Here is a 14,276-nt window from a genome sequence, read left to right on the forward strand (position 1 = left end):
CCTTTCATAAGAGGTGGCTGCTCACATAAGTGACCTCTCTAGAGAGGTATTACAATTACTAGTATTTTCCAAAAGCGTGTTTAAGTATGTATAACATGTGGTGTTGATCCTGTGTTGATACTGATATACTAGTATTACCCGGTAGGTTTCGCCCTGCTGCATGATGCAATGCTCGAGTAGTCACCCTTGTTTTTTAATAATTCGTTAAGATGTAATGTGTAGTAGATGCAGTGTGTCATGACTAATTGTACTAAAAACATTTCTCTGAAACACGTCCCATGTTGTGACTTTGGGAATAACCCAAGACACATTGTGTAGTGTCCGTAATGTTGTGTAACATTGTTCAACAAGTATATAAGCTATGTAATCTTTGATGGAAAGGACAACCAACTGTCAATTAATTAAGGAACTAGTATAATAAACCGATACTATGCATAAAATGATGTTTTGTGAGCCCAATAATTGGAGCTTTAATAAAGTGTTGTGAAATTTTGTGTTTCTCTGTCTAATATCGGGGTCCCTGATAACGTGTCACATAACTAGAAGCCCCAGCAAATATATGTAACTATACTCAATTGTAACATTCTACAGGGCACTTTATGGCATAACAGTTCGTTGCCCCATCAACATTTGCTTTTGAGGTGTTTTAAGTGGATCTATCCCGTTATATCTTTTAATGTAGTGTCCGTAACGTCAACAACCTAGCAGAATGGGGCATGTATAAAATGAGGTAGATTTTCAAAACGGAAAGAGAATGCTACACGAAATTGTAGGTATGGGACCCCAATATGTTCAAGCCCATATCATCACAGTTTTGACCATTTTGGGTAACCTTTGGTTTTTTGTTATTTATTTTGGAACCTATAAGGTCCATCTGATCTTGGCTGACCCGAATGCCATACATTTGGATTCAAATTTAATTACAAAAAAATCATATCTAGTGGCAATTTAAGCATAACCAATTTGTTTAAGAAGAAACCAGTGGACCCAGAGGAAACCCATGCAGACAGGGGGAAAACTTGCAAAACTTCACACAGACAGCAACCCAAGCTCAGAATCGAATCCAGAACCTGTGATGCCCCTAAATCCGTATACAGATATTTGGACACCTGTCCATCACATCCCTATGTGCTTATTGAACATCCCATTCCAGAGGAATACTAAAGGGGAGTTCTCTCTTATCTGTATTAATCACAGCCAATTGGGGTCTTCTGCAAGCTCATGCATGTAGAGTAGAGCCCTGCACTCCCGCGGGACCCGCCGCAAAGCAGTGCGGGACAAATTTTGAAAGCTCATTGCGGGCGCGGGCGGGACCGGGAGTGCACATATGCGGGCGCGGGCGGGAGCAGTGATAAGCTGCAGTCCCGCTAACTAAAAACGTGTTTGAAATAAAATGTATAAATTATTAATTTATGTCTATCATATATAATTTGTGCTGGATATTTTATTTGGCATTAATAAAACATTTTAAGATGCCTAAATTTGCAGAGAGAGTCAGATTGCCAGATTGAGTGAGGAATGGCATCTTAAATTTGCCATTGATCACCCTAACGGGAAATCCTCTGATCACTCTAATGACTCGCCGTTCACACCCAGCCTCCAGTGACCCACACTAACATGATGCCTCAATGACACCTTAGATGAGCTGGTCATCAGAATTCTGATTCTGATCCAGGAGAGGATAAATAACTCTCGTTCATTTCTCGATTCCTTTCCTCTTCCGTGTTTGAGATCTCCGATCATGGCAGAAGAGCAGAGCTCCTTTACTGAATTGCACAGTGCTTCAAAAGTAAGTGCTGCTTTAAAAAGAGGTACATTTACCGTTAAAAAGTCAAGAGTCCTGAAATCTTAGGATGATCAATGCAAATGAAAGACAATACGTGACGGAAGCTGTGAAAGAGATGACTGAGGAGTTGGGGTTTGATGTCCAAACTGATGAAAGCGTGGAGCCACCTCCACCTAAAAAGGTCACTTTTCGTGAGTTTGAGGAATGGGAGGATGTCGGTGCTACGGGTGCTGAATCGAAGTCTTTAAACTCCGAGATTGATGATTATCTGAAAGTGAAACTCATTGGATCCGAATCACACCAATCTAAAGATATCCTGCTGTGGTGGAAAAATCACTGCTATGACTTTCCCACACTTGCCAAACTGGCACGGCATGTACTGGCCATTCCAGGTTCCAGCGCACCATCCGAGCGCGCTTTCAGCATATGTGGTCGCATACTGGAGGAAAGGCGCAGTATGTTGAAGCCCTCAACAGTGAACAATTTGCTGTTTCTCCATACCTGTTCAAAGAACCCAATAGCCTAAGCAGTAGGCTTAGTTGTTTCGTTTACCTGCGTTTGATTTTCTCGTTTTTCTTATTCATATTCAAACAAGGTCAGCTATGTTATATTGAGTTTAACACTTGCACGGAGGCTCAAGCCCAAATAGTTTTAGAAATGTGCAACCATAGCCCTATAATGGCTACAGTAGCCTATACTGTCGATTTTTTGTTGTTGTAGGCTAGGACTGTGTTTTGTTATAACATTTATATATGCTATGCTTATAGGGTATTCTATAGGATATTCTAGTTAGAAACGCTTAACAAATGTAAACTGGGTTAGCCTAATGTTTTATATGGCTGAACAATAAATGTACCAAATTTCCACTTGGAATTACGTGCTCGCCTGTCTTTTATTATTATTATTGCTGTAAAAAATGTTGCGTTATTATCGTGTTAACTTGACTCAATTTTAACGGCGATAATTTTTTTTATCGCGAGATTAACGCTCTGTGACGATGTAGGTTTTTCATAAGCTTTTGAAACTAGTAGAGATGGGATTTATGGCTCTTTGATGGGATCCGCATCTTTGTGATCCGTTCTTTGAAAAGAGCCGTTCAAAAGACTGGCTCATTTGGCTCTTAAATATTTATTCAGTTTTAAGAAGACAGCGTCTGTAAACTCAATGCTATCCCAGAAATCCTTCCTGTAATATGCAAATTTGGCCGCCTCTGATTGGACAGCGCGACGCATCAACAGGCAGAAAGTGTAAAAGTACAAAATGTGTTAAGTGAGCTGAAACAGTAAAGATCAGATTCAATGCAATATTTATCAACGAACAAAAAGTTAATATAATAGTGTACTTTATATTATAATCAAGCATGTCAAGCCTACCGTCACTGTGTAACCTGTCTCTCTGATTAGAGTCGTAGACTAACTCAAGCAGTAAATCACTTCACTCATGGTTCTCTTGCTAGCTCTGCTTTGCAATAAAAAACAAATTAAAAAAAAAACATTGGTACAAAGCAAGCCCATTCACTTTATGCTGATCAGAGAATTATAATGTTTTCTCATGTGACAAAAATGTGCGATTCACGATTAAATATTTTAATCGCTTGACAGCACTAATTATTATTATTATTATTATTATTATTAGAGACACTACATGCTGAATTCAGAAACAAGGTAAATAATAAACGTTAGCTGTAGATATTTATGCTCAAATCCACTCAAAGTAGGGGGCGGGGCACCATTATGCTGTGACAAGACAAGAACTTTCCTGAGAAATAACGCGAACATCTTCATCATGCAGGATTTGTGGGCGGGAGTGGGACAAAATATGGCAGGCGCGGGCGGGAGCGGGACTGAAAATCATAATTCTTTGCGGGCGCGGGCGGGAGTGGGACTGCACAATGCGGGCGGGAGCGGGACTGAAAAATCCGACCCACGCAGACCTCTAATGTGGAGAAGAGAGCACATAGCACTTTCCTCTGGGTGTGTTTTGCTACCCTTTGATGGAGCATGAGCTGCATTTGTAAAAGAGGAGGTTGATGGCTTCACATGTCTGGGAGGAAGCATGTGTTAGCCTTTACTCACATGGTTAGAGAGACCTGGCTGGTGGATGGGTACTAGCAGGTGACAACAGTGGGGAGAAAATGGGTGGGAAAAAAACTATAATCTTCTAATGTGGTGAAGACATTAGGACAGGTTTATTTAACATTTACTGAAGGAGACCCAGATATCAGTCAGTAAGTTTCCCATGATAGGGGAGTCTTCAGGACAGAGGAGTTTGTGCTTTCTGGTTTCCTCAGTCACACAAGAACTTGCATTTTTTTTTTGTCTCAGAACAAAACACAGGAGTGGCTGGAGAGAATGACAGACATTCTGTAATATTAAATGTAAACAGACAAATAAAACATGCAATGTGTCATTCATTAATAAATTAAAAATTTTAATTGTTGGCAAATCACTGTGGTATGAGGGGAATAATACACTTTGGGCTGTTCTATGAAAATAAAAATCACCCGCCATAGATTTTTATATAACAGCATGACCCATGGTGTGATATTCCACACTTTTTTGGTTCAGGTTAACATCTCTTCATAATGACAAATGTATTTTAAGGAAATTAAAATAAATATTATATATATTAGGGCTGTCGAAGTTAATGCGTTATTAGTGCGTTAATGCAATTTAATTTGATCGCGATTTTAAAAAAATGACGGCGTTATCGCAGGGTATTTAAACAACAGTGAATTGGGCTCATCGTGGTAAGGAACAATGCAGATTTTAGCGGGTGACTAACATGCAAAATAAAGCTAGTTATAACATTAACTTTGTGGTAAAACGTAGCTCTACAACTTGTCAAATAAACCAGCAACATGTGCCCCTTTTCCACCAAAGCAATTCCAGGGCTGGTTCGGGGCCAGTGCTTAGTTTGGAATCGGGTTTTCTGTTTCCACTGACAAAGAACTGGCTCTGGGGCCAGAAAAACCGGTTCCAGGCTAGCACCAACTCTCTGCTGGGCTAGAGGAAAGAACCGCTTACGTCAGCAGGGGGGGGGGGGGGGCGGAGTTGTTAAGACCAACAACAATAAGACCGCGAAAGATTGCCATTTTTAAGCGACGAGAAGCAGCAGCTATACAAACGGGAAGTCATCCATTATTATTATTGTTGCTGCTGCTTCTTCCGTGTTGTTTTTGCTTCGATATTCGCGCCAAGGTTTATGCAAATGTAGCGACGTAACTGACGTATACAGCGATGTAATGACGTATACAACGATGTAACGACGTGTCTTCCCTTAGCACCGCGAGCTATGGAAAAGCAAACTGGTTCTCAGCTGGCTCGCAAGTTGAACGAGTTGTGAACCAGCACCGGCCCCGAACCAGCCCTGGAACTGATTTGGTGGAAAAGGGGTAATGGTCAGTTAAATTGTAGTCTGCATATGCGATGCGAGTTCCGTTTGCTTTCACTTTACCGGGTGAAATGTGTTGATATCTGATGGGCTACGATCGGGAATGCGCGCATTCCCTTATCTCCACCTGTAGATTGTAGGTAGGCTAGCGATTTCCAAATAGCCTACTGCTTCACTTGAATGAACTTGCAGGAGTCAAGCTACTTCCTCTTTGCTCTTCGAAATGTACCTTACAGCTATTACAGTTGAGAAAAAAATATATAGTCTGTTATTTCTCCAAATCGTATTTTGCACATGGCCTATGCCCAACAGATGTCTAATAGGCTACATTGGAAAGAATATGCTGCATGCCTAGATCTAATATCAAAACCCGAATGCCAAGTATTTGTGAATTAGGCCTATATATTGTCTGTCATAGAGAAGATGAGCCTTATAATTGACATGGAGCATCAGAGCATATATTCAAATGTTTGCTCTGATGTAGAAATGTATTTGAGTACAATTTAAACTGATGTTTAAAGATTTTTTTGCGATTAATCGCGATTAAAAATTTTAATCGTTTGACAGCCCTAATATAAAATAAAATTACTTAGTTCCTCTCACTCCTTGCTACCATATTACACTCTCTATAGACAAAGTTCACACCATCAATAAAAATATCAAATTCAATTTAATTTTGTCATAGTTTGTTGATTAAATAATCAGAGACTGAGGCTACATCCCAAATGTACTGTATTGGACTTTAAGTGCACTAGTCAGTGTGTAGGGTAGAGTAAACAGTGAGTGTTACTGAGCACCAGAGAGGGCTGACATCTTACAGAGGTGGTCTTTATTGTCATGATCTTCCATGTTAATGGAAAGACATTCAGGTGGGTTGTTGAGGTCGTCTCCATGGTTGGAGATATTCAGCTCCAGCGTCTCCTCTTTCTTCACACGGACTTCTGACGTCCCTCCATCTTTGGATGTCTGTGTGTTCATGTCTTCACACAGCTAAAGATCAAACAACAAATTTGTTAGGGCAGGACGGTATCCATCCCACTCGGGAAGGTGCTGCTCTCATTTCTCACAGCATAGCTCATAGTCTCAGAACAGGCCTAGTTAATCTATGACAATCCAGAGCCAAGGACAGGGAGCAGACAAACAGACTAAACGGACTGTCTGCTAGCTGCACAGAGCCATCACTCAGGTTCCACTATGTTGAGACTGTGTCTGTTCCCCGAGCTATAGAAAAAAGGAGAAATACTCAAAGTTTGTTCTAGTAGCCTAATTAATATAAAATTAGATCATACTGACTGTACAGCCACTGCCAGCACCTTTGATCTAAATGTAGAACGATTAAAGGACATGGGACATGGATTTTTTTCTGGGTATAATTATGTATAAAGGACATAAATGCCATCTAAATCACTGCAGGGCGCCAAAAATGTGAAAATCACCACATTATTCAACTTTTTTATACATCAGCGTAAAACAATGATTCGTTAATTAGCTAGGTGGTCACGTGGCCCGTGACGTCACAAAAACTTTCCAAGGAGCCAGCGCTTGGGAATCTAATGTAAACAGGTTACCGAAATGGACACCATCGACAGTGACATTCCCGATGTTTCACAGAGATGTGAAGTTAGACCCTATCAATTCGAACCGATAGCTGGAAATTCACATGAACATAGATCTTGTTTTTACTCTGACGGGTCAGATGATTCTGAGAGTGAGAGTTCATTCAATCCCCATGAAACTGAAAGCGGTCGGCTCGATAACACTTCCTGGTAAGTTAAAAACAATTCTGCTCAAAGGCTAATGATCTGTTGAAAGAAGTATTATTTTTGTATCATACATTGAAAGTTCATCATAGATCTAGCTAAAGTCCATTGCAAGCTAGTTTTTTTTTTTGCTGATATTTTTCGAGATTGATTGAGATACAATGCTTCCAGAGTCCGAGATGAAAACATTCAAAAATGGCGAAACGAGTCAGAATTATGATAATCAATAATTGATACACCCAAAATTATAATACTAATCCTTACCTCGGCTTTCAGTCGCTTAGCGAATGCACCTCGGCATTTTTCCGCATGAGGCCCATGGTAAAACCACACTTCCAGGAGGGGCTGCCGTCTGCCTCCCAAGCCGGCCGAGAGCGCTCCTCGTCGGGCACGGCCAGGCGGGCGAATGCCCTGGTCCGTCCGCCCTGTCTAAAAAAATAACGGTACAACTCCGAGTGAAGGTGTTAGTACGCCTGTCATTATAGTGTGGACTTTCCATAGCATAGAAAATCGCTACGTTTCAATTTGTGTAACTGAACTTGTTTCATGTCACTGGTCATATAAACCTATGTAAACAGGAAAAACGCGGAAGAGTTTGGTCGCATCTAACTACAGCCCCAAAAAATACCATTGGCCATGCTGAGCCTAGCTACATTGCTAACAGGAGTGACAGCGTGTCTGACTGACTGGGAGGTCGCGCAAAGCTCGGAGAGGTACGGAGCAGCTCGTCTCAATTCAGATAAAAGCATATTTCATTATGGAAGTACGGGGGACTGTTCCTATTTAAATGTCCATTAATGTTACAGGATTTCTTGACTGTCTCTACAGTTGTAGGAATGTTAGGCCCTGTATATTATGGCGCTATCACTGCCTCCATGAACCCGGCTATACGGCCTCTTAAATTTGGCTTGGCAATTAATATCGCTCAGTACCTGAGTATTAACGTTGAAAGAATCCTCAGTGAAATGGTCCGAACACAGTTTGTGGGAAACAGTAGGTGCAAGGTATTTTCTATGGCAGTAGGGAGCCCACACTTTCCTCAGCTTCGGGTCCTTGGAGAATGCGCAAAAAACAAACAAAAAAAAAAAACTTACTCCAGGGCATTTCCCATTGGAATTATTGCAACCATAAGCAGCACAATACACCATGATGTTCAATGTACGTTAAAAGACTATAAAAACAATTTTCTTGTCATTCACTTCTCCATTCATCTACCCGCTTGTGCTGTGCCCGAAAGTTTTTGTGACGCATGATCACGTGACAGCGGCTCTTCCGGTTGTAAAATATGCATATCGGAGCTCGAGCAGAAATGCCATATAATCATCATGAATATAATGATTTTGCTAAATTTAATAGATGATTTTGTATTTGTTGATGCAATTAATTCATATTTTTAATGTAAAGAAACTGATATAGCGTGCATTCATGTTTCATGTCCCATGTCCTTTAAATATTAGCTCTCTTATATCTGAAGCGCTAATTGTTAATGAACGTATCACTGATCAGGAGTTTAATGTACTGTTTAACAGAAACATGGATGAAAACAAATGAGTACACAGCATTAAATGCAACTAGTCATCCTGGTTACAGTTATATACACACCAGCCTTGTCTAACTGGTAGAGGAGGAGGCGTCGCGGTTATTTATAATGATTATCTAGGTGTAACACAAAAACCTGGACATAAATTCAATATGTTTGAAGTTCTTCATGCTAACAACATATGTATTACAGTTAAATTATGTTAATTACTGTTAAAAATTGCATTCGGTACACATCTGCACCATACCAAAAGTCCTGTACCGAAACAGTGCGGTACGAATACATGTACCATTACACCCCTACAAGATGGTAAACTGGAGCACAGCAGGAGACAGACATAAGAAGCTGTTGCCTCCAATCAGCCACACCTGGTCCTTTCCTAGCTAGGTATTTATCGTTTCCCTGGACACAATACACTCCAGGCCAGTAGAAGGTGCGCGCGCACACACACACACACTAACACAAAGGGTAAATACTGGCTCCAACAAGCATCACTGCTCACAGTGTGGAAAAAGTTCTTCTCATCAGAGCAGTCTCCGAATACACCAGCGTGTTCACAAAGGGGAGAAGCCATATTACTGCTCACACTCTGGGAAGAGTTTTACGATGCAGAGCCATCTCCAAATATACCAGTGCATTCACACAGGAGACAAGCCAGATCACTGCTCACAGTGTGGAAAAATGTTGACTTATTCAGTTACATTTCAGACACACAAGTACACTAACTCGGAGACATTCCATGATTTAAAAGTTGTCAAATTAAATATGCTTATTATGTGTTTGCTGAAAATGACCTGTACTTTTATCCTTATTGTTCATATATGACCACATATATTAAAACAATCTTATAGTAATGTTTTCTTTTGATCTTATGTAGTTATTTCAGGGTTCTCCACTTTTCAAAAATAAAAGGTGGTGGCGGAGCCCCGGTGTGGGGCCAGGGAGGCAAAGCCCCCCTGGAGCTGACGGACTTTGGGCTTTTTTGACAGTGAAGCTGGCCAATAAATGTACAGGAAATGCTAAATCATTGTTAAAATCATTTTACAAAAAAAACCACTCTTACTGTACATATCTTTATTGTCAATGTGAGACTCATAACAGTGACATTTCAGTTGAGACTGATGCGCCTGTCTCCTGATGGGCTTCCATCACAAGTACTGACTGCCTTCTGTTTAGGTAGATTTGATGCAGCCTCTTCATTAACCCTTTTCTCCCCCTTTTTCACCAGCCATTGGCACAAATCCATTTTCAGATCTCACTTGATTAAAAAAAAAAAAGTTGGATTTCAAAGTTTACACAACAATACTCCAGCCAGCTAGAGGCTGACAGATTTTTTTTTTTTTTGATGTGTGCTGCCTAACCTCTAGCATCTTAACGTTAAAAATAAGGAGCAAATTTTCACGCGTCACAATATCGCTGAAAAGCTGCAAATATGCTGTCAGTTTCAAATATAAAACATACATTCTTGATTATTTCTGGAGCAGTTGATAATTATTTATTGATCCAAATCATGTTCTAAAATTGCATTATTTTAATGTAATAAACATTTTATTCTTGCAAGGAACAGTGAACCTCCTACACATGCTGCAATCCAAAAGCTGTGGTAATTACAAAATGCAGAATCCGTAATGTATTGAGCGAAACGAGTATGACATAGCATATGTTTACACGTAAATTTTATTTTCTAAAATTATTTTTTCTGTGTGAAAAATAAATGAACTTCCATGCAAATACATACGACAGCGATAATCTCCATAAAAAAATTTCATGGACATGCCTTCGCTCAAAACTGTTTTGCTTTTTCAATTAACCGGAAGTAATGAAATTTGCATACACAATTTCATGAGAAATTTGACTGGATATTTTTGTCACTTTGAAATTTAATGATAACATTATTGTTTTTCATAAACCGTTCCTGTCTATGAAATTCAACAATATTTGGTCACGTTAGTCTGAAATTATTGATTCAATAAAGAGCAAATTTACCTCTTCCAGCTACTGCAAGTTGTCTGCTTCCAAATACTTGTGCGAATTTCGATCATTTTAACTGTAGAATGCCCTCGTATATCTGTATGCAGTCGGCTGGATGTTTTTCTACTGCAATCGCGTGGCCACTTCAGGTAGCCCCGCATGCATTTGTTTAATGGTCTTCTGTGTGTTAAATAGTTACAAAATTATAATAACGTGAATACTTTACGATTTATTTGGTGTATAATGATGAAGTTACTTTTTTGGGGGTTTTTTGACCACGGGAAGGGTGGCGGGCCAGAATTATAACGTGGCGGCACACCACTTTAAAAAGGCCCATGGAGAACAATGTATTTAATTGTCCTTAATTACCACCATACAAGTAATAATTTAACTATAACACTATCAGTGTAGTACTGCTGCATGAGTTCAATGTACTATGTTAAACGGAAATGTGGATCAAACCAAACGAGTATGTCACATTTAAATGAAGCTATATGCTTCATCCTCAGCTATAGTGTATGCATTAGCCTCATCTAACTGGTAGAGAAGGCATCACAGTTATTTATAATGACAATCCAGACATCATACAAAAACTTAACCAACTTTTGAACATGTTTGAAGTTCTTTATACTACCGTAGCCAAAAAAAAATCTACCCAGTCAATTCAGCTAATTAGAACCCCAGTTCCAAAAAAATTTGTGATGCTGTGTAAAACAAATAAAAACAGAATGTGAAGATTTGCAAATCATGGAAACCCTGTATTTCATTGAAAATAGTACAAAGACAACATATCAAATGTTGAAACTGAGAAACTGTTTTTTGAAAAATATATGTTGGTTTTGAATTTGATGTTAGCAACCAGGCCTGGAATTTCATCATTTTAGGGGCAAGGCCACTTGGCCTTTTGTGCTGTCAATTTTTTGAGGGCACGAAGGCCAAAAGCCAGGGCACCAAGGCCATGAAATAAAACAATGATTTTAAATTCACATCTATAATGAATTTAATTTAAGGACTAATGACTCTTCTGAGGAAGATTGGAGTCTCAGTCGAAACTATCAAGCAGGTAAAGAAACATCTACACTTATGTCTGAAGATAAGAAAATATTGAACATATCTAAACTTATCAATCCATCACTCACTTCAAAAATTGTAAAACTTATTAAAACTATATCCTTCCATAATTTTTGTTCAATTGACACCGAATGTGCAAGAGCATCTTCAGACTACTGTACTACTACGCAGATTTTTGATTAATCAAAATTGAGCCAGGAGTACATCAAAATGTTTGATTGTAAATGGAACATATACTAGCATGCAGGCTACTGATTAACCCATAAGAGCCCAGACCGATTTCTCAGTCAAGGAAAATTATTGAGGAAATAAAATGAACTAAATAGATGACAAAGAAAACATTTCTGACCTTTTATTTTTTAAAATAGCACTTTCATGTCTCAAGATCTGAAACATTAAATTGCAAATTTGCAGAACACTGCAACACTATTATACTGTTAACCCGAAAGTTCAAAAGAAACATACAATACTAGTAACAAAACAATGCTAACTGCATAGATGAAAAAAGTGGCTATGAACAGACAACAGCATATATCACGTATCATATTACGGCAGGAACAAGCAGTAGTAACATCCATGACCTTACGCTTAAAGCTCGACAAAGGAAAAACTTGACAGCAAGCTAATTAGCATTTGTTACCGGCTATAGTCGGTACTCGGCAAGTTAAAAGTGGGTCAATGTTGTAACGACATAACGTTACTGTACAAGCAATGCTTATTTAATGGTAAACTTAAGCCCTACATGTTGAAATTCCTATCTTATTCGTTCATTAATTTATCACACAGTCTTACCTCACTCAACTTCTTCCCTCCTTCTGTGAAAATTCCACGTCTCAGACGCGGACACAAGTGGGCGGGGGATGCGTTTGATTAAGTCTCCTGGTTGGCTGGTGATAGATTGGTGTCATTATAGCACGTTGGAGCGGTTCATGCCAGGCTCGAGTCCGATCCACCACTGATGAGTTGCCCAATAAGAATCCAGACTGTCATCAAAAGACGTATTTTTTTTCTCAATAGATGCAGGTGATGTTAAAGCCTATTGGCAGTCATGAGGTAGACTACAAAACTGCAAAACCGCAGGGCATCAAGGCCACTGTGGCCTTACGGCAGATATTTTTTTCCAAGGGCACAGGGCCAAATTGAGAGGGCACAAGGGCCATGGCCCTCGTGAAATTCCTGCCCTGTCAGCAACACATTTCAGAAACGTTGGGACGGGGCAACAAAAGAAGGAAAAGTTGTGTAATGCTAAAAAAAAAATTTTATAAAATAATTTGGTTAATTGGCAACAGGTTAGTAACATGATTGGGTATTAAAAGAGCATCCCAGAGAGGCGGAGTCTCTCAGAAGTAAAGATGGGGAGGGGTTCACCACTCTGTGAAAGACTGCGTGGGCAAACAGTGCAACAATTTAAGAAAAACATTCCTCAATGTAAAACTGCAAAGGATTTGGGGATCACATCATCTATGGTACATAATATCATTAAAAGATTCAGAGAATCTGGAGATCTCTGTATGCAAGAGACAAGGCTGAAAACTGACATTGGATGCCTGTAATCTTCAGGCGACACTGTATTAAAAGCAGAAATGTGTCTGTTGTGTAAATCACTGTATGAGCTCAGGAACACTTCAGAAAAAACAGCGTCTGTGAAAACACTTCACTACTACATCCACAAATGCAAGTTAAAATAAAATAAACCCAGAGCATCAATGAAGCAGTTGCTCCAACAGCTGTACCATGAGAAACCAGACTCATTTATAACTAGCCAAGTTGCTCTTCATGAGAACAATCAGATCTTCCCAAACGTTTATAGAGTATTGTTAAAAGTAGACATCATGCAACACACTGGCAGTGTTCTCCCCAGAGCACTTTTGTGTTTCAGGGCTGATGTGCTTTAATTTCATGCCCACACACTCTAAATTTGCCAACACGCTATTTTTTTTTACTCCGACACTTGCTGAAAAATCACGTCAGATTTCTACCTTATGATGTTTGGGCCATATGTTGAAGGAAAATCAGTGTTTTGGACTGGTTTGCTGCCATGATGTACTCAGGCAGACCAGAAATACCCCTGGGAAATCCCCAACCACAACAAAACGCCCTCAAGCAGTTTGCTGTTGCACTGGTACCATGACACTTCAGTGCATGGGCAAGCACCCTTGCACTGACATCACATTTACCTTAGCAACTGTAGCTAGGCTATGCCTGGGGGGACAAGCAAACTTTGCTTACATACTGTTCACATACTGAAGCCAAGCGAACATGTCCAGTGTCTATTGCCTGAAGAAAACTACAGCTTAAAAAAAAAAAAAACTGTACTACCGTATTACTTGGATAATCTTTGTCAGAAAGAAGCAAAGGATAGATATATGGAGAAATTAGAGTTTATTAGTGGTTATGATCCATACAAAATTCCTCGAAACGATTGGAGTGATGGTGCAGATTTGTGGCCTAGCGTTAGCTACATGTTGGAATATACCTTCTCCCCCCCCCCCCCCAAAGAGTCCTGACACGAAGAACAGTTTAGAAAAAAAAAACAACCACACAACAGAACGTTGCGAGAGCCAAAGCATCTACTCTCAAAGGACTCCTACCTGAACTGTTGCCAAGATGGTATTCCCAGCCCTCCACGTCTCAACAACCCCAAGGACACCGCTATTTGCACGCCATCATTTATACAGCTTTTTATTGTTAAAACAATATCTGAAATGTTACTTTTTGTAAAATAAAATATATATCTTATTCTAGACTTTCAAAC

At 39.6% G+C, this 14,276-nt stretch overlaps 1 protein-coding gene across 11 annotated transcripts in view; it reads right to left on the bottom strand.

The window, feature by feature from the left end:
* Window positions 1–14,276, bottom strand: part of LOC132867678 (zinc finger protein 271-like) — a 170,991-nt gene that overhangs the window by 40,446 nt on the left and 116,269 nt on the right. For 3 of the 11 annotated variants that reach the window (XM_060900676.1, XM_060900677.1, XM_060900675.1), the window contains 2 exons: window positions 7,204–7,368; window positions 5,998–6,169 (listed from right to left, as the gene is read on the bottom strand). The exons of 1 other annotated variant lie outside the window; for it this stretch is intronic. In XM_060900676.1, the coding sequence (XP_060756659.1) occupies window positions 5,998–6,169; window positions 7,204–7,368 (337 nt within the window). Of the gene's footprint in view, window positions 1–3,159; window positions 3,399–5,997; window positions 6,170–7,203; window positions 7,369–7,871; window positions 7,992–14,276 lie in introns of those variants that run through there. 7 more of the 11 variants (XM_060900678.1, XM_060900679.1, XM_060900683.1 and 4 more) reach the window with 6 other exon arrangements.

The sequence above is a fragment of the Neoarius graeffei genome, chromosome 19, assembly GCF_027579695.1.
Source record: "Neoarius graeffei isolate fNeoGra1 chromosome 19, fNeoGra1.pri, whole genome shotgun sequence".
Lineage (NCBI taxonomy): Eukaryota > Metazoa > Chordata > Actinopteri > Siluriformes > Ariidae > Neoarius > Neoarius graeffei.